At 49.9% G+C, this 17,792-nt stretch overlaps 3 protein-coding genes across 3 annotated transcripts; 1 reads left to right on the top strand and 2 right to left on the bottom strand.

Moving 5' to 3' along the window:
* Window positions 1-4,605: 4,605 nt before the first annotated feature.
* On the top strand, window positions 4,606-6,790 carry LOC123062006 (GDSL esterase/lipase At5g45670). The gene is made up of 3 exons (XM_044485306.1): window positions 4,606-5,023; window positions 5,658-5,782; window positions 5,880-6,790. Exons 1-3 carry the CDS (start codon window positions 4,780-4,782, stop codon window positions 6,600-6,602), a joined length of 1,092 nt encoding a protein of 363 aa, XP_044341241.1. The 5' UTR covers window positions 4,606-4,779; the 3' UTR covers window positions 6,603-6,790.
* A 145-nt stretch (window positions 6,791-6,935) lies between these two features.
* On the bottom strand, window positions 6,936-8,381 carry LOC123062007 (HVA22-like protein f). The gene is made up of 5 exons (XM_044485307.1): window positions 7,974-8,381; window positions 7,850-7,876; window positions 7,633-7,755; window positions 7,294-7,540; window positions 6,936-7,180 (listed from the first exon to the last, which is right to left on the bottom strand). Exons 1-5 carry the CDS (start codon window positions 8,018-8,020, stop codon window positions 7,154-7,156), a joined length of 471 nt encoding a protein of 156 aa, XP_044341242.1. The 5' UTR covers window positions 8,021-8,381; the 3' UTR covers window positions 6,936-7,153.
* A 119-nt stretch (window positions 8,382-8,500) lies between these two features.
* Window positions 8,501-16,672, bottom strand: LOC123062005 (uncharacterized; the record flags this gene model as incomplete). Its single annotated transcript, XM_044485304.1, is given in 3 exon segments — window positions 8,501-12,525; window positions 16,250-16,568; window positions 16,652-16,672. Coding segments are annotated over 3 exon segments (3,748 nt in total), but the record flags the coding sequence as incomplete, so codon positions are not given.
* Window positions 16,673-17,792: the final 1,120 nt, after the last annotated feature.

The following is a 17,792-nucleotide window of genomic DNA, read 5'->3' as shown; positions in this document are numbered from 1 at the left end:
CGATCAGCAACACTTTGGTTGACACTATTATTGATGGTATGTTTCCAGTTATGGTAATTAACCATGCCTCTCGATGTTCAGGCCCTGCATGGTATCGGTGTAAGTTTAAACACACGGATTTAGTTTACAGGTGTATGTTACCGGCCCGTACGTGATTTTTGGCTGGAAAAAAAAAAGACACCTCAAGGTGTCTATCGTTTTAGGGGGTATTTAGGAGATAAACGGCAATCCAAGCGGGGCTTCAGCCTTTCAGTACTTACGGATGTGTCAACCTTTCTGATTGTGGCATCGCCTCGTTTGCTACGAATGGTTATCCATTGGTCGTTTTTAGTTGCTGCTCGTTATTCGAGGGGTGACTTAAATCATACCAAAAAGGTTGTCACCTTTCTAGAGCTCATCCTAGACACCGCCCTCTCCTTACCCTCTAGTCATGGCAGCAAACTTCACCACCCCACCTCTTTGCCTCACACCACTGCAACACCACTGCGATGGTAGAGGCCGATCCACAAACGCCTCCCTCGTGACAATGGATGATGCGCGTGTGTAACACATCGCGGTTCCATCCTCTCCCAACAGTGTTGCAACACGCAGGGAACATGGGCAACACGGCCTATCCCCTCCTCTCGCGGCCTGCATGTGTGGATCTGGGTGCCTTGGCTGCGGAACATCAATGAAGAAAAGATGGGAATATGCAAGAGATGCTGAAGTATACCTTTGTTGAAGAAATTGATGTGCTCAAACACTTTTTATCATTAATTGCCCCGCTCCTTCCTTTCCGAGAGTTCCACATCTAGGCACACACCCATATGGGACGCTATGGTTGTACTCGTTTACTCCATTCGGGAAGGGATTTATGAAAGAGCATACTAACAAATGAAATGTATGAACATATCTAATTATTTTGCCTGAAGATGAACATGTAATGCTTTCTAATCTGTGCATTTATTTAAATCAATAATAAAAATATTTAAAATATTTATCGCCAAAATACGATAGTCACAAGCCACTGACATCCAAACACGGGAAGGCCATCACCTGCATGCTCATCGCTGACGGGCAGACACGGAGCACCATCGCTACTACTACTTACTCTCCATGGTCGGGTCCTCGGGTGACTGTCGGTGAAAACAAACTCATCACTCGCATTAACTCACAGATGGATCTGTAAAAAAAGGGTGTTCTTTTTAAGCCCCATCTATGATGTCTTTATCTGCAGTGGTGACAGGACGGGTCAAGGATAAATCGGTACGTCCGTTACCCAAAAATACTACTCCCTCTGATCCATATAAATCATCGTTGATTTACTACAATAAAGTTGTGCTTTTTTTTTGCGGGTTACAATAAAGTTGTGCTAAATTAGCGATAATTAGTAAGGATTGGAGAGAGTACTAGTAGTTAGGCCTTTCGAAAAATTAGAGCACAAACTAGCCAAAAAAACTAATCAATCCATATATATGTCACGCTGTTGCAATGTTGCTGAAGTGTCTGATTGGTCTTGGCATCAGGTCGTCTCTCAGACTCCCAGGCCAATAGATCGAGCGATTTTGGGGACTTTGTCCATGCTACCTCATCCCAATTGGTACCCATATCGCAGAATTCGGTGTAGTGTTAGTCGCTGGGAGCATAGTAAATCAGTTGCACTGTCAAGGTAAGCCGCTCTCTACCCCGCAAAGAAAGAAAAAAAAGTAAGCCGTTCTGTGTTCCAAGTCTAGGACATATACATATTTTATTTGAAACGAGGTAAAGGATTTGTCATTTTTATTGATTATGAAGAAGAGTTTGAGGGACAGAACCCGCAACAGCTCTGGCGGCATAATATTACACAACCACTTAGCCCCAGGCCCCAGCTAAGGCCACGATAGAAGCTTCGACCTCGATGATGCGCAGCAGCGGTTGACCAACACGACCGTGCCATTCCCTGCAGGTGCAAGGTTAGCTATCCAATCCTTGCGGGCGGCCACTCATGGCAGCGAGCCGACCATTACAACCACTGGCCCGTCCTTGGCAAGTCCGTTCCTGCATGGAAACGAAGCGTCAGAGCAGTCGCGGAGCCCCGGGACTCTGTCATATCTATCTGCAGCCGCGAGTAACGCGCCGCCGTGGTAGGTCAGGTCTGCAGTCTGCTCTAGCTGTTTTGCTCACCCGTTCTGATGGGTCGTCCTCTCCTCTCCTGTGGGTGACATGCACGCATGCGTGCATGTGCGGCCGTCGGTTTGCGCGGCGCGGAATGCCGGCCAGCTCGGCGCCGGGGGGCTGCTTCGCGCTGCCGCAACGCAACGCAAGCGCTGGGAAACCCGCATGCATGATTTGGGGGCGGCCGATCGATGGCTCTTCAACTTGATGGCGCTCACCGCTCGCGTTGCCTCCTCCTCCTACCGGCATTAATGGAGGTGCCTCTCTATGCGCTCGTCGACGGACTCCATGCCGCGGTTCATGGCCCATCTCACGGACTAGTGTCGTACGTCCTCCATGCCTAGTTACTTGCCGCTGCGGCCTACGGGCGGCCTCACTTAAGTTGATGAAATGCTTTCTTAGTTGGTACTCCACCGGTACTGCCTTGTACTACTGCCTGTAATTTTCGTGGAAACGATCATTTGCGAGTCACGGTACGTACAAGCAGCTAGCCTACCTTTTTCTACAGGAAGCGACTTCGTGGTTTTCCTTGCATTTAATTTTTTTTGAGGTGCTTAAATTCATCATCTCATAAACAATATAGTTAGTAGTAAACCCCGGAGTAGTTGGCACATAATTGGGGCCGGCTTGCACGAATGCAGGTGCTTGAAGAGGAATGCACCATGGGTGAATGACCGCAAGTCTAGGGACATTGCACCTCTAATTTTTGAGGCGTCCACGAGGAAAAACTGGAAGGTGCGCGAAGCTCTCAACAACGATGTGTGGGTCTCGAAAATTTGCATACCAGACTTTTTTTCGCTAAATCACTTGCGTCAGTTTGTCACCCTGTGGACCACACTTCGTGGCTTCCATCTCGAGGCGGATGCCGAGGATGATATTGTGTGGAAGCACACCGCTAGCGGGCAATACACGGCCGAGTCGGCATACAAAGCGCAATTCCTTGGCACAATCAAATCCCCCATGGAGCACACTGTGTGGAGGGCTTGGGCTCCCCTCAAAGTCAAGTTCTTCGCTTGGCTGGCTATTCAGAATAGAATTTGGACGGCGGACGGATTGAAGAAGCGCGGATGGCCAAACTGTGGCCTTTGTGCACTTTGCAAGCGGGAGCAAGAATCTGTTGATCACCTTTTCTACAAATGCCGCTTCTCTATCCGCCTATGGGGATTAGTCAAGGACTGGCTGCAACTGCTGAGCATCGATACATCCTCATGGCACCTCTCGGACAACATCGAGGAGTGGTGGGTCGGCCTCTCCGACACATCTACCCCTAACAGGAAGGCGGTGGCCTCGCTCACCATGCTCGTCGCCTGGACCATTTGGAATGAGAGGAATGCGCGAGTGTTCCGTCACAAGAGTGCCCCACCAACGGTCCTACTCGCCAACATCAAGAAGGAGGCCATGCTTTGGGTAACTGCGGGTGCTAGAAAGTTGGGATACTTGATGACGCGAGAGTAGTTGGTCACATTCACTTGTCTTGTTGTGACGCTGTCTGTGTTGTAACATAACCATAAACTCTATTCCTCTTATTAAATGAATGAGGCAAATCTTTTGCCTCTCTTCAAAAAAAAAAGAGGAATGCACGAAAATGCTAGCTCTTCTCGGCGTGTCCTGTTCTGAAAAGAAAAAACATGGCACTGTGGCGCACGGTAAAAACTGTTCATGTGCTTCACTGATCATGCTGCCACGGGCGCAGCACAGACCCACACCGCACCGAATCCAACCACCGGCCAGTACTAGCTGGAGTAGCAGTACAGAACTTGCCATGCATGCAATGCAAGCACCCTACACTACAGTGCCCACTTGCATGTAGTACGTTCACTGAACCCCGTTGGTATCTAGGAGCCCGGAGAATTAAATGAACTATAGGCAAAAGCTGCAATATACAGATCCATCTAAGCTGCAGCCTGCACCGCAAGCAAACCAGTAATTACAATCGCACGTTAGACACACACTTGACAGCATCGCGCGTGCACGGGTTGTCGCGATTCTATCGTAGAAGACAAGGCCATGTTACTGTGCTATTCAATTAAATGCGGTGATGCACGGTTCTGAAAGCCGTGCGGAATTACCTGTATTTTCGGCCGGCCCCTCTTCCCAGTTTAATAACTTAAGGCCTTGTTCAGTAATCACGGAATCTGCGGAGCGGGGAAACTGCAATTTCGCTATTTTGAGATGCAGCTCCGCCCAACTGTTGTGGAGCGGACCGATACCGAACACCGCCTAAGTCACTCAAAACTCGATCGATCGGCACATGGCTAATGCCAGTACTGTATTGGGGGTATTCTAGAATGAAAAAAAGTAGTAGTACTACTGTACTGGGGCTAGCTCGCCCACCAAGCGCGACCAACAATCTACTTATGATCTATGCAAGTGGAGCGCGTCCACGAGCCCATCTGCTATCACTGCAGCCTCCATCCGGCGCCGCTCCATCGCTGCCCGCGCGGCGCCTATATATTCTACCTCAGTCCCGTGGGTCATGTGCAAGCGTGACTCGTGCTAGCTCCCCTGGTCGACCTCCCGCCCTCTCCGTCCATATCCACCCCTCTCCCCGCCCAGCTCGTCGACCGATCTCACCTGCACCCGTGCCTAGCTATAGCGAGCTAGCTACGTCTCTCACCGGAAGCTAGCTAGGTAGCCGCGGGCGCCATGGAGCTGGTGGGGCGGCTGGCGTGGTTGGTGGCGGCGGCGGCGCTGGCGCTGGCGGCGACGGTGGCGAGGTGCGACCCGCAGGTGCCGTGCTACTTCATCTTCGGCGACTCGCTGGTGGACAACGGCAACAACAACTACATCGTGTCCCTGGCGCGCGCCAACTACCCGCCCTACGGCATCGACTTCGCCGGCGGCCCGTCGGGGCGCTTCACCAACGGCCTCACCACCGTGGACGTCATCGGTAATTAACTAACCATGCATGCATATACATACTCCACGTCAAGACCAAATTAACCCGGCCGTCGTCAGCATGCACCACCTACCTTCCTTTACACAGGAGCTAGCTACAGGACATATAGGATAGCTCAAGTGAATTGTCGTCTACCACGTACCAGCGCATTCGTTTCGGACACGATCGGTCGATTCGACCATGTTTATGGCGGTCATGGGCGGTGCGTGCATGCGTTGCATGCGTATCTGGGCCAGGTGATAGAAAACGATCCGTAGCTGGCCTGCCTGGCATTCCGATCCTTCCCAAGTACAGCATGCATGCAGCAGTAGGAGTAGTAGAAATGTTCAAGGTAGGTGTGTAAATAAAGGAATGTGGCTGTAGCTCTTCTTGGCTAGGCACCCATCACGTACTACGTCCCAGTGTGGGCCAGCCCGCCGATATAGTACTCGCAGTGGTGTTCGGTGAGGGTTACACGGAATTAAATTTGCCGGGGTATTCATCAAGAACCACTGCCTAGATCCATCGTCCTCCTTCAACTTATAAAACATCAATCGATGGTGCTTACGTACGTCTCTCACTGTCACGTCACGACCTAAAACGTTAACCTTTGTTGTGAATTTTTTTTACCGATATGCGCATGCAGCTCAACTTCTGGGCTTCGACAATTTCATCCCTCCCTACGCCGCGACGGGCGGCGACCAGCTCCTCAACGGCGTCAACTTCGCCTCCGCCGCCGCCGGGATCCGTGCCGAGACCGGCCAGCAGCTGGTACGTCGTGGAGTGTGCATATCACAAGCTCACGACGATCATGCATGTCGCAGAGCCAAAAGAAATTGATCTCATGGAGTGGGCGTGATGCATGCAGGGCGGGCGGATCCCGTTCGCGGGGCAGGTGCAGAACTACCAGACGGCGGTGCAGACGCTGGTGAACATCCTGGGCGACCGGGACACGGCGTCGGAGCGGCTGAGCCAGTGCATCTTCACGGTGGGCATGGGCAGCAACGACTACCTCAACAACTACTTCCAGCCGGCCTTCTACAGCACCGGCAGCCGCTACACGCCGGAGCAGTTCGCCGACTCGCTCATCGCCGACTACCGCCGCTACCTCCAGGCCATGTACAGCTACGGCGCCCGGAAGGTGGCCCTGATCGGGGTCGGCCAGGTCGGCTGCGCCCCCAACGAGCTGGCGCGCTACAGCCCCGACGGCGCCACCTGCGTCGGCCGCATCGACAGCGCCATCCAGATCTTCAACCGGCGGCTGGTCGGCCTCGTGGACCAGATGAACGCCCTCCCCGGCGCGCACTTCACCTACATCAACGCCTACAACATCTTCGCCGACATCCTGGCCAACGCCGCCGCCTACGGGTTCACGGAGTCCACCGCCGGGTGCTGCGGCGTGGGCCGGAACAACGGGGAGGTGACGTGCCTGCCGTACCAGGCGCCCTGCGCCAACAGGGACCAGCACATCTTCTGGGACGCCTTCCACCCGTCGGAGGCGGCCAACATCATCGTCGGCCGGCGGTCCTACCGCGCCCAGTCGCCCAACGACGCCTACCCGATGGACATCAGCACGCTCGCGTCCCTTTGATCCCAATCCATGAGCGGTCCATCCAGTACAGAAGTGTACAAGTCCCATTTCCTGTCGCCAATAAGGGCATGGAAAAGGATTGATTCTTTTCGCCTACATTAGCCTGTTTCTCTTTTCATTTTGCGATGAATACGACGCCATGCAGTTTGTAACGGGTATAGACAATAATTGGGTTTCATTCATCTCAAGGATTAAGGTGTTCAGTGGAGAGATGGAGATGTGTTCAGAATTATTTGGTTCATTAGTTGGACAGTTAGAATGGGTTTTCAATTTCATTCATTCAGAGACTGGTTGTGGTTGCGCTCCATTTCGTGCTGAGCACATCACATCACATTTCACATGTGCAGCCTTGAATGTTTCATTCATCATCTCTTATGTACAGCAAGGTATCTTGCCAAGCCCAACCAACAGATCAAACACACGCACACGGCACAAGGATAACAGCCGCTGAAGCATATTGATCACAACACACGGCAGCCATTTCCATTTCCACTCGTTTCTCTTCTCCCGGTTGAAAGAATGCCTTTCACCTCACCACGAGCTACATAAACCTAGGCTCTCTTGGCTTCCTGTTCAGCCTGCATGCACAAGTCAAACCATCGCATCAGGAACGAGGAAAAAAAGACAGAGAGAAACATTCAGAAACAAAAGAGCATATGTGCAGATAGTGTAGGGAACAAGGAGGACCCACGGCTTGGATGATCTTCTCCAGAGCGCCGGGCCCGTGCGTCTCGATGAAGCGCTCGACGGACTTGCGCGCGTCGAGGCTCATCATCTGCAGCACCTTCCTCTGCCTCTCGCTGTAGCCGGGGCTCACGTACTGGCCGATCTTGAAGTAGCGCCGGACATGCGTCTCGTAGATGTAGGCCGCGCCGTTGAAGATCGGCAGCACCAGCCAGCAGCAGAAGAGGAGCTTCATGTATGGCCACAGAGGGAGCCTGAAACATACATACATATACAGGCAGAGCGAAATATGAGAAATTCAGAACAATAACTGAACTAGTCAAGCAGAGGGTTACTGCTGGCTTACCACTGCAGAGCCTTCCAGCATGAGAGCTCAAAGAGGGTGATCAGGGAGTACAGCACCCAATAGGTAAGCCATTGCTGATCATCCAGGGAAGAAGGGCTCTCGATTGCGCGCATCGACGCATATCTAATCGTGCAAGAAAAAACAACTATTGTTAGAATTCAGAGCACAGTGTTCAAATATCTCTCAAACCAACCGTTCTTTCTGATGAATCACTTACAGCGGATAAAGCAGCATGATTCCTGGCCTGTGGAGTGCAACATAGGAGAAATACAAATTTTAGAGCTGTTCACAAGGAAATGAACAAAAGCAGCAACGTGAATAAACAGGTGTGATCTGCTTACCCAACAAGGGAATCCAAATGCCTGGCAAGGGCACCAAGAACACCCATGATTCGTCGCCGCGGCTTGCAAGAAAGCTTTCTCCGAGGTTTCTTGCCGTCCTCGGTCGGTCGGTCTGTCGGTATGGGACGGTGTGGATGACAAGGGACACACCTGATGGTTTTATACTTGTGTTGGGGCAGTTTAAAACTGGGGTTTAAAGGTGGGCAAGGAAGGAACCCTTGCAGATACGATGCGAAGTCTCCCTTACTCTTGGCCCAAGGAAAGCAAGAACAAACCGGAGGGTCTCAGGCGATTGCACGTTTCGCCAGCAAACTTTTGCAAGGTTGCACGACCAGAAGGCTACCTTAGGTGACATGCATCGGAAGTTTCCATTTTCAGTTCAGTTCAGAGTCAGTGGGCGCGGCTTTCTTAAAGAAACCCTGCTTTCCATGCGCCTGTCGTTGTCTCGCCTAGCTTGTTGTGCAGGGAAGCGCTGATCAATGAATCTACCAAATGATGGCTTTACTTTCTGGACCGTAGAGTATAGATTACAGATCTGAACTGATATTACTCTCTCCGCTTCCAAAATAAGTGTTGCGGTTTTAGTTCAACATACCACTTATTTTGGAACGGAAGGAGTATGTGTTAAGGGGCCAGAACACATGCTGGTAGGAACATGAGGCCCCAAAAAATACTCGAATCGACAACATTTGGCTATTTAAATGTCCCCGTGCTTGTGATGTGCCATGGTATGTACCCCCTTTGTAAACTTTCATAAGACGTCTAAGGTCACGCTTTAGTGACCTAAACCGTCTTATAAAAGTTTACGGAGGGAGTACTATTCTAAGGAAAATATTCTTGCACATTTGCTCGCAAAAGTTTTTACAAGCAATGGACTGATTGCTAAACTAACATCTTGAGAAATGCAGAAAAGGCTACTACAGCTTCCCTTTTGCCTACCATTCAAATACCAAAGAAATAAGTGGAACAGGAACACTCCACTGTTTCTTTCTGACATTCCACTATTACCAACTGAAAATTTAGTGGAATGTGGCATCTTTGAATGATCGTTCTTCAGCGTGCTTTTAGCTCCTGCAAACATGCTTACAGTCCTTGATCTTGCGTCAACAACTGGAACTGACATCCCCCCTAAGTTATTGTTTTTTCATTTTTTGACATTTGTGTGGCATGTCCTGCTACTTTTGTTACTGAAGTCAAGCATCCGCGGGCCAACTGTATCATTTACTGACCAGCCAAACGAGTACTTTTCCATGCATGGGAACATCGAACCTGTTAACTCCGGTTTGTCTGCAACAAGCTGCCTCTTTGCAGGTTGCTGTGAAACATTATCTGCACAACCTGGTCTCTTGCTTCTTTCATCAACTAGGGAAACACCCTTCCTGCCATCTATATTCAGAACATCGCGAGTAGACTTACTTGCCCAAATAGACTTACTTGCCACACTAGTTGAAAGAGAAGGATGTGCTCCCTGATAAGAGTATCTGGCATCGACATCTTTTGTACAGTAGTCATGGAACTTACTTGCCGCACTACTTGGAAGAGAAGGATGTGCTCGCTGATAAGAGTTTCTCGACTCAGCATTTTTTGTACCGTAGTCATGAAAAGATATGTTTGATGCTGAAAATAGATTTGCTCCAGGTACTTGGCAGGGAGGTTGGTGGGTACGAACAGATCTAGGATCTTCGTAAACCAATGAAGTGGGATTTTGGTACTTCCCCTGCATGCTTGTATTTAATGACCACTGTGGAAATGAAGGAGAAGATCGATTTACTGCTGAACCAACAAAAGTGTGTTCTTCTGCATACATGCTTGATGCAGGATTGCCTAAGTGCAAGTATTGGTTCCGATGAATGCTTATCAACTCGGGTGGCTGAGACAACTCCATATGCCTGGTCCTTGAGTTGCCTATGACATATTCTTTGTTTACCTGAGCTTGCCGGCCAAACTGACTGCCTGAATTCCAAGTGTAATCTTTAACTGCTGAAGAAACAATATTAGTCTGTGGCAGCCTATGACTTTGAGCATCACTGACAATAGGCCTTGCCTCTGCAAAAGTACTGTTGGGAATCCTTGGCAAAGTATCTGACGATTCATGAACACGAGTTCTTGGTATCACAGAATCTTGATAAGGGAACACCTTCTTTGGGGGCAACTGGCATGAAACTGATGAGGGACGGTCTCCAACAACATTTTTGTCAATCCACTTCCCTGTAGTTGGTACCTCCTGCTCCATGCTACCTTTACAAAGTGAGACTGTCTTGCCCATTAAGCGCATGGTGGGTTGGTACGAATGACAATTATCACGTCTCACAAAACCATCTGGGGCCTTTTTCCCAGCTTGAGAATCGCTGAAACCAATCTTATTCTGACTTTGCATAGCACTGGTCATGCCACTCACCTGCTTCTGTTGTTGGCATCTTACTATGTTCATTGATCGTCCATTCATAAAGTTATTTTCACCTGTCCTCGGATCATAGCTTGAGATCTCCATCTTTTCAAGGCCAGGTAGCTCCATAAAAGGCAAACTAATACTTGCCGGAGAGCGACCTGGGTAATTTTTTGAGTACCAGCTACCTTGGTCATCCATTGATAATGATGTGCATGTATCCACAGACTTTCTACTTTCATGATACGCATTGCTTGCAACTTTACAAGGAATAGAAGCAGGGACATATTCCTGGGCAGGCATACTCCTGCAGGAAGACATGCCATCTGCATTTATTCCTGCATTGACAGTCCTCTGTGACATAACCGAGGACGATAGATTGCCTTCACCTGAAGGATGGTATTCGGTTGGAACAAGTCGACCAGAGATACCAGTGCTCTTCTTGCCATGGACTGCTGCATCTCTATCTTTTTCAATTGCTTCAGTTCTGGTTCTCACAGACATTGAACTGGTACCAGGTCTTGTCATTTCCTGAAAGCGGCTTGTGTTTGTGTAGAAATGACCCTGCGGATGGTTGCTAGAACCAGATTTTGCTCCGTCCTTACTATAAGAACTTAAAACAGGACCATGAGTAGATTTCAGCTGCATTTCAGGAAGACAAGTTTTCACCATGGTGACACTTACATTGTTTAGACCATGGCCAGCTGCATCTCTATCTTCTGCAACTGCTTCCGTTCTGGTTCTCACGGCCGCTGAACTGGTAGCAGGTCTTTCCATTTCCTGAAAGCAGTTTGTGTTTGTGTAGAAACGATCCTGCAGATGGTTGCTAGAACCAGATTTTGCTCTATCGTTACAATAAGAACTTAAACCAGGAACATGTGTAGATTTCAGCTGCATTTCAGGAAGACAAGTTTTCGCTATGGTGACACTTGTATTGTTTGGACCATGGACAGTTGCATCTCTATCTTCTGTAACTGCTGCAGTTATGGTTCTCACGGCCGCTGAACTGGTACCAGGTCTTTTCATTTCCTGAAAGCAGTTTGTGTTTGTATAGAAACAACCCTGCGGATGGTTGCTAGGACAAGATTTTGCTCCATCGTTACAATAAGAACTTAAAGCAGGAACATGAGTAGATTCCAGCTGCGTTTCAGGAAGACTAGTTTTCTCCATGGTGACACTTGCATTGTTTACACCATGGACTGCTGCATCTTCTTTTTTAATTGCCTCGGTTCTGGTTCTCACGGCCTCTGAACAAGAACTTAAAGCAGGAACATGAGTAGATTCCAGCTGCGTTTCAGGAAGACTAGTATTCGCCATGGTGACACTTGCATTGTTTACAACATGGATTGCTGCATCTTCTTTTTTAACTGCCTCAGTTCTGGTTCTCACAGCCACTGAACTGGTACCAGGTCTTTCCATTTCCTGAAAGCAGTCTGTGTTTGTGTAGAAACGACCCTGTGCACAGTTGCTAGTACCAGATTTTGCTCCCTCGTTACAATAAGAACTTAAAGCAGGAACATCGGTAGATTTCAGCTGCATTTCAGGAAGAGAAGTTTTCGCCATGGTAACACTAGCATGATTTAGCAGACCATCAAACTCAGCAGAGGAAGAATGACTCCTTCCTGCATCATTGAGTAAGATGCATGTTGACCCTTTGTCAGGACTCTGTTCCTTCTTCACTGAGTCTTCAAGGGGGGGTGATGTTTGCTTTGAAATGTCAGCAATAGGCATTAGCTCCAATGGTTCAGTTTCTGATATGGCATCTGGCCCATTTTGATTTTCTACAAAAGAATCTTCTATAATAGTAGGAAGTATGTCAACTCCAGTATGAAACATAACTTTTGAGCTTTCTAAAAGAGGTAGATCTCCAAAAATATCATCCTTGGGTGGGCATGCAACATGCTTCACTACTTCACAGCCAAGATTTACAGGATAATCAGTTGGCCTGCTGATTTTTATGCTTCGTTCGTGATCCATTCCTCTCACGGACTGTTTCTTCAAGCTGTTTCTGTGGGTTGACATCTGATCCTGTCGCTCTTGCAATTTCTTCCTCATAACGAGGTCTCTTAGTGTAGGAATAGTACAGCCTTTTCGTTTTCTCAACAAACTCTTATGGAGCATGCGTTGAAGTAAGCGAGATGCTGGTTGGAGTTTAGAGGTTCTCTCCTGTTAAAGAAAACATCTTACATATTATTAGCTGAGAATAACAAGGTAAGCTGACTATGTAGAGGAAACTCGAACATGGAATTAGGTGGTTAGTCAATAGAACTTCTATGTAATCCGACCAGTAAATAATACTATGTGGTATGCACTTTCAATGTTTCTTTGTACAGGTTTTCAAAGAAAGAGCAACGCGCATGTTTAAAATTATGGAAAAGTAAATGTGGATAACTAACCTAAATCTAGAACATGTAACTTAACAGTCCTAGAAACCATGATTCTCTAATCTTACAATAGGCCCAAAACAAAATCAAAACTACACTTTGATTAAAAACCAGAGATTCGACCCCTTGAACTTAGAAAAGCATGTCAACACCACAGGGCAGTCAAAATTTCAAGGTAATTCTGCCATGTCAGTAGCTTAATTGACCAAAATTCACCATGAAATGGCATCATAGCCAGCAATGGTAAATAAATAACACCCTCCTTGAACGCAACTTTGTCCTCACTCTGGCTAGTTCTCTGGGGCCATTCTAGATCCCAGGCGCAATGACCAGGAACTAGTGGGTTTGGTCGGGGCATTACAAAGGCAGCAAGTGGTCTGGGAGGGTAAAATTGGCTTATTCCTTTCTACAGTTCATCAAGTAGTTAAGTACACACAATATGCACCATTGGCCTGTTCTACCCTCAAAAGAACGGGAACATAAATTCTGTAGATTTTTTTTTCCGGGAACACACACAGCTTGCCCCTCAATGCACGGATAGAAAGAATATGGTTACAACTGTACAAGCCTAAGACTAAGCCAAAACAACTAGCCACTCAACACAAGACCGGCTGTTGGACCAACATCACAACTGAGACCACAAAACAAACCCTGGCCTAGCAACCATCCATAAAAGTGCACATGACGCATCCGCCACCACGAGAAGAGAGAATCCAACTTTGCAGAGAAGGGGAAAAATGGCCCCTCCCAAATTAGAGAAGGCAAAAGTTGATGGTGTCACGGACCGCCGGCCTCACACTACAACGGTGCCAAGGCCCTAGAATCGCTGCTGGCGTCTTGAATGCTACATCACCACACCTCGTCATATCCCTCGTTGGTCGCAACCTACACCTGCAATCATCAGCCGATACTTGTCGTGTGGCCCCATGCTTCCAAGACGCCACGACACGGGACCCATCCTCCACGATCCTCACTACCGCATTTGCATGTTGCAGCCTTGTAGGCACACCTAGATTCTACCAGCTAGAGCCAAGGCGAGTGTCACCGGTTCACGCACTAAGCTAGGGTCAGACGTCTAAGAACAACGCTTAGAACAAAGGAGCAATGTCATCTGCGCCACGACAATTTGATTTGGCAAGCCAAATCATGTTTTTCACTCAGGGAACCAGATCACGAGGGTTGGGGGTGAATGTGGGCTCCTAGATGACACCACCAATCAGACGATGCTCGAGGGCAGCCCCCCTCTCAACACCGACAAGTTCAAGCAGGGTTTCGCCTGAAGCGCCGCGGCAATAACACACGCAATGGCGCAACTCCATGATGAGCCATCAATAGAACCCTGACAATGCCTACAATAGTGTTAGCCCAAGAACCTGGTTCGCACACCACGCCGGCGACAGAAGCCACCATACGCCTAGCATTAAGTCCAACATGAGCCTACCACGACAACAACACCATCGACTACCCCCTGCCAGACGCTGGCCAACCCCACATGGCCAGCCGAAACAACCACCACACACCAAGCACACCTCATGGACCACCTGCAGGCACCGCTCTGGAAAGCCGAAGTCCCAGGGATCCCAGGCCAACATTGGCGCGTTCTGTTCGGCTCAAGAGACGAGACAATAGGGAATTGTGGATGAGAGAGGTGGCTGAGAGACCCCGCCGCCGACATAGGCGATGGCAGCGGGGAGGAGAGGACCCACACATCAATGCCCTAGCAGGGACTAGCGCCACAACATGATGAGGAGCATCCCACCGACATCACCATGGATTCATCGCCAAGGCCAGGTTGACCAATGACAAGAGCTCGTGTACACACTATATAAACCAAGGTGAGTTCACTCCTCTTTGAGCTACCTTTGCGTTTGAATGAGATCTGACTACTACCTCAAGCCGACACCTTATGCATGCTTAGGTACAAAGGCAAGTACCAAGGAGAAGCAAGTAAGAAGCCCAAGACCCAAGTGAGGAGCGAAGACTCGAGGAAGAAGGAAAGGAAAAGAGGGAAGTGTTCCTGGTGCACTACCAGACAGTCCGGCAACCACCTGTGTGACCCCAAAACGTCTATGTTTTGCCCGGACGAATCCAGCAGATAGTCTGGGAAATCACCGGACGAAAACCAAAAACCGTATATTTCCTCCAGACGAATTCGCGGACTACCAGTCATTTCTCCGAACGTGCAACTACACCTCCACATCCGGACTGTCTGGTCCCTGCGCCCCGGACTGTCCAGCAGTGCAAAATGGCGCCAAAGGATAGCACAACCGGACTTTCCGCCCCCAACCTGGATTGTCCGGTAGTACTGTTTATGCACATTTTTTGGGCAGCGCCCGTGTATCTCCTCCCCGTACCCTTTCGGTCCTAGACTATAAATACCATGCCCCTCAATAGATCTAGTGTTAGCAAAGTACTCCCTCCATCCGAAAAAGTTTGTCCTTCAAATGAATGTATCTAGCACTAAGTTAGTGCTAGGTACATCCATTTGAGGAGCAAGCTTGGGACAAGCTTTTCCGGACGGAGGGAGTATACACTAAGAACTTGGGAGAGCTTTGCTCAATCTACCTACCCCAAGGGGATCAAGGCGTCCTATGCAGAGAAGAATCCAACCGGCTTACAAGACCTCTATGTGGAGATGAATCCTTCTGGATTACAACGCCTCCTCTCTTCCAATTAGGGACGAACTATCTCTCAAGCCTTCCATTTCTCATGGAGATTTAGGGATGAACTACCGCCATGTTTTTTCTTTCATTTGCTTGTTATTGGATCTTGAGGTTCCTCTTGCATTGACCTTACGATTTGAGTTAGTACTTTTGTTGTGAACCTTATCCGTGCGTGTGTCCCTCTTAATCCTCCCTTATTCCTCGTGTTCATCCATGAATCCCTGTCCAATCATGAAGATCAGGCCACCCCTACAATTTGCCGTGTATCACCCCGGCCGCCGATGGAGCAGGAACCATGCCTTCATTGCCATACAGACGCCGGCGACAGGTCCTGATGTCGCGCCGATGGGGAGCTGTCGGCTGACGGACCACCAATGCAGCCAACCGCCAGCACCAAGCCCCTGTCGGCTCAAGCCGCCGCTCGTGGACCTATCCTTCGCCGTCGCTGCGGGCCAGAACAAGCCCGGCCACCACCATCCGGGGAGGGCGATGCAGGGTGTGGTTTTTCATTCAATTAATCAAAGTATTGGATTACTACCTCTAAATCCTATGGATTAAACATCTACTTCCAATGTCCACCTTCAAATGGCTAAAACAGGCACATTGCAGCAGAAAATTTAACCGCGGTGCTACATAATGTGGGTCTTGTTGGACGCATTGTGTTCACTGTTTATGTCTGCCAGCAGAAACATAGAGCAAGCAAATGACATTAAATTACCAATGTGACAAGGGCCTTCCTAAAAGCTAGTACTAAACTGAAGATCATATATGAAGTTGAACCGAGAGAACGGCTGCTAGCGAATACTCGGGGAAGGGCAAGCAAAGCGGGGGCACCAACCGTACCTTGTGCTTCAAAAGGAAGCTAGATTGGAGCGCTCTCCGCCGCCTCTTAGCCCTCTCGGCACCGCCGCTCCCGCGAGATCCCTTCCTCTTCGTCGCCTTCCCCAAACCATCTCCCATGCCGCCACCCACGGCGAAGTCTCCGCCCGCAGCGCAGACACCCAGCCGCGCCCGCAACGCCGCAAGCTCGTCGGCCCACCAGCGCGACCGCGGCGTCGGGTCCATTGGCGGGAGCTGCGGCGTCTCCGTGTCCCCGTCCTCGGAGCCTCCGAATGGCCAGCACTTGGCCGCGTCCACGGCCCGCATCCTGGCGGCGAACCCCCTGCGGCATTCGGTCGAACAGGTCAGCATGCATCAGCCGCGTGTCCCGGGAAAACAGGCGGAGGCAAGACGAGAGTAGGGTACCGTATGGAGAAAGCCTCGGCCGCCGCTTCGGCCGCGGCCTCCGCCGCGGCCATTTGGCTCCCGCGCGGTGCGTCTCGCCGGCGAGGGTCGTTGGCCGGGAGGGCTGCGAAGCTACGAGCGAGACTGGGAGAGAAGGCGGAACAAGTTGACAAAAAGAAGTCGGGGGGCTCGGGAGGGAGTGACGAGGTGGGACCCAGTGCGCGGCGGATTTGACGCTGGACCTGACCAGACTGCATTTTATTAAATCCCTGCGTCGGGCGGCGCGCGCGCCTGGTCTCTTCTGCCCGGCATGGTGTGCTGTACACTCTCGTGGTGGACCAAGACCCGAGAGGACCAACAAGGAAGAGGCAGCCGGCCATATGACTCTTCGCTAAAAAAAAAAGCCGGCCGTACGAGGCCAACTTCACCGCACCATCCTCAACGGACATCTGTTTTATTCGGATTTTAGGGCATGTACAATAATGGCATATTGATACATATGCCCCATGACAAAAAGTAATTTGAGGTATTTATTTATTTATTTTCCACAATGCAAGATATTACTAGTGGGCTTCATTAAGAAATAGAAAATAATGACTTTAGTACACATACATCTTTACTTTTTATTCAATCTTTTTAGTTTTAGTCATCGGACCACACTTTTTCTCTTCAAGCACCCGCCTTCTGGAGAGGATCCCGCTTCTCTATCCGAACCTACTTTACATTATATTCGATCCTACATGGCATGCGAGGCATCATCTTAAGGCTATGCATTGTACACGCCCTTATACGTTTGGGATGGCAATGGGTAGCAAAAGGGCCATGCGTGTCCTGCTTCTCTTAGAGACGTCCAGCGCGGTCGACTACCCCAAAATGTCCGTCCGTGCGTTTGCCCCCGTGGTCGCCCTGCAGCAGCAGCATCAGCTCGCGCCCTCCGCCGCGCCAGCCGCGCACGCCGGCGCCCAGGCACGCTCGCTGTCTAGCCCGTCGCGCCGTGCGACAGCTAGCTAGCTAGCACACCGGCCGCCCCGTGCCATAGCTAGCTAGCTCTCCCGCAAAGCCGCTTGCCATAGCTAGCTAGCTAGCTATCCCGCACAGTCGCTCGCGCACACGCCGTCGTCGCCCGCGCGCACATCGCACACCAGCCGTCGCTCGCGCCACC

The sequence above is a fragment of the Triticum aestivum genome, chromosome 3A, assembly GCF_018294505.1.
Source record: "Triticum aestivum cultivar Chinese Spring chromosome 3A, IWGSC CS RefSeq v2.1, whole genome shotgun sequence".
NCBI lineage: Eukaryota > Viridiplantae > Streptophyta > Magnoliopsida > Poales > Poaceae > Triticum > Triticum aestivum.
Note: the sequence above shows the minus strand (reverse complement) of the source record. Positions and strands in the feature narration are given on the sequence as shown.

Coding starts and splice junctions, on each gene's coding strand:
- LOC123062007 (XM_044485307.1), bottom strand. CDS start 8,020: ATGGGTGTTCTTGGTGCCCTTGCCAGGCATTTGGATTCCCTTGTTGG. Junction 7,877..7,973: donor CATTTGGATTCCCTTGTTGG/GTAAGCAGATCA, acceptor TGCACTCCACAG/GCCAGGAATCATGCTGCTTT. Junction 7,181..7,293: donor TGGAGAAGATCATCCAAGCC/GTGGGTCCTCCT, acceptor TTGTGCATGCAG/GCTGAACAGGAAGCCAAGAG.
- LOC123062006 (XM_044485306.1), top strand. CDS start 4,780: ATGGAGCTGGTGGGGCGGCTGGCGTGGTTGGTGGCGGCGGCGGCGCTG. Junction 5,024..5,657: donor CACCACCGTGGACGTCATCG/GTAATTAACTAA, acceptor ATGCGCATGCAG/CTCAACTTCTGGGCTTCGAC. Junction 5,783..5,879: donor CCGAGACCGGCCAGCAGCTG/GTACGTCGTGGA, acceptor TGATGCATGCAG/GGCGGGCGGATCCCGTTCGC.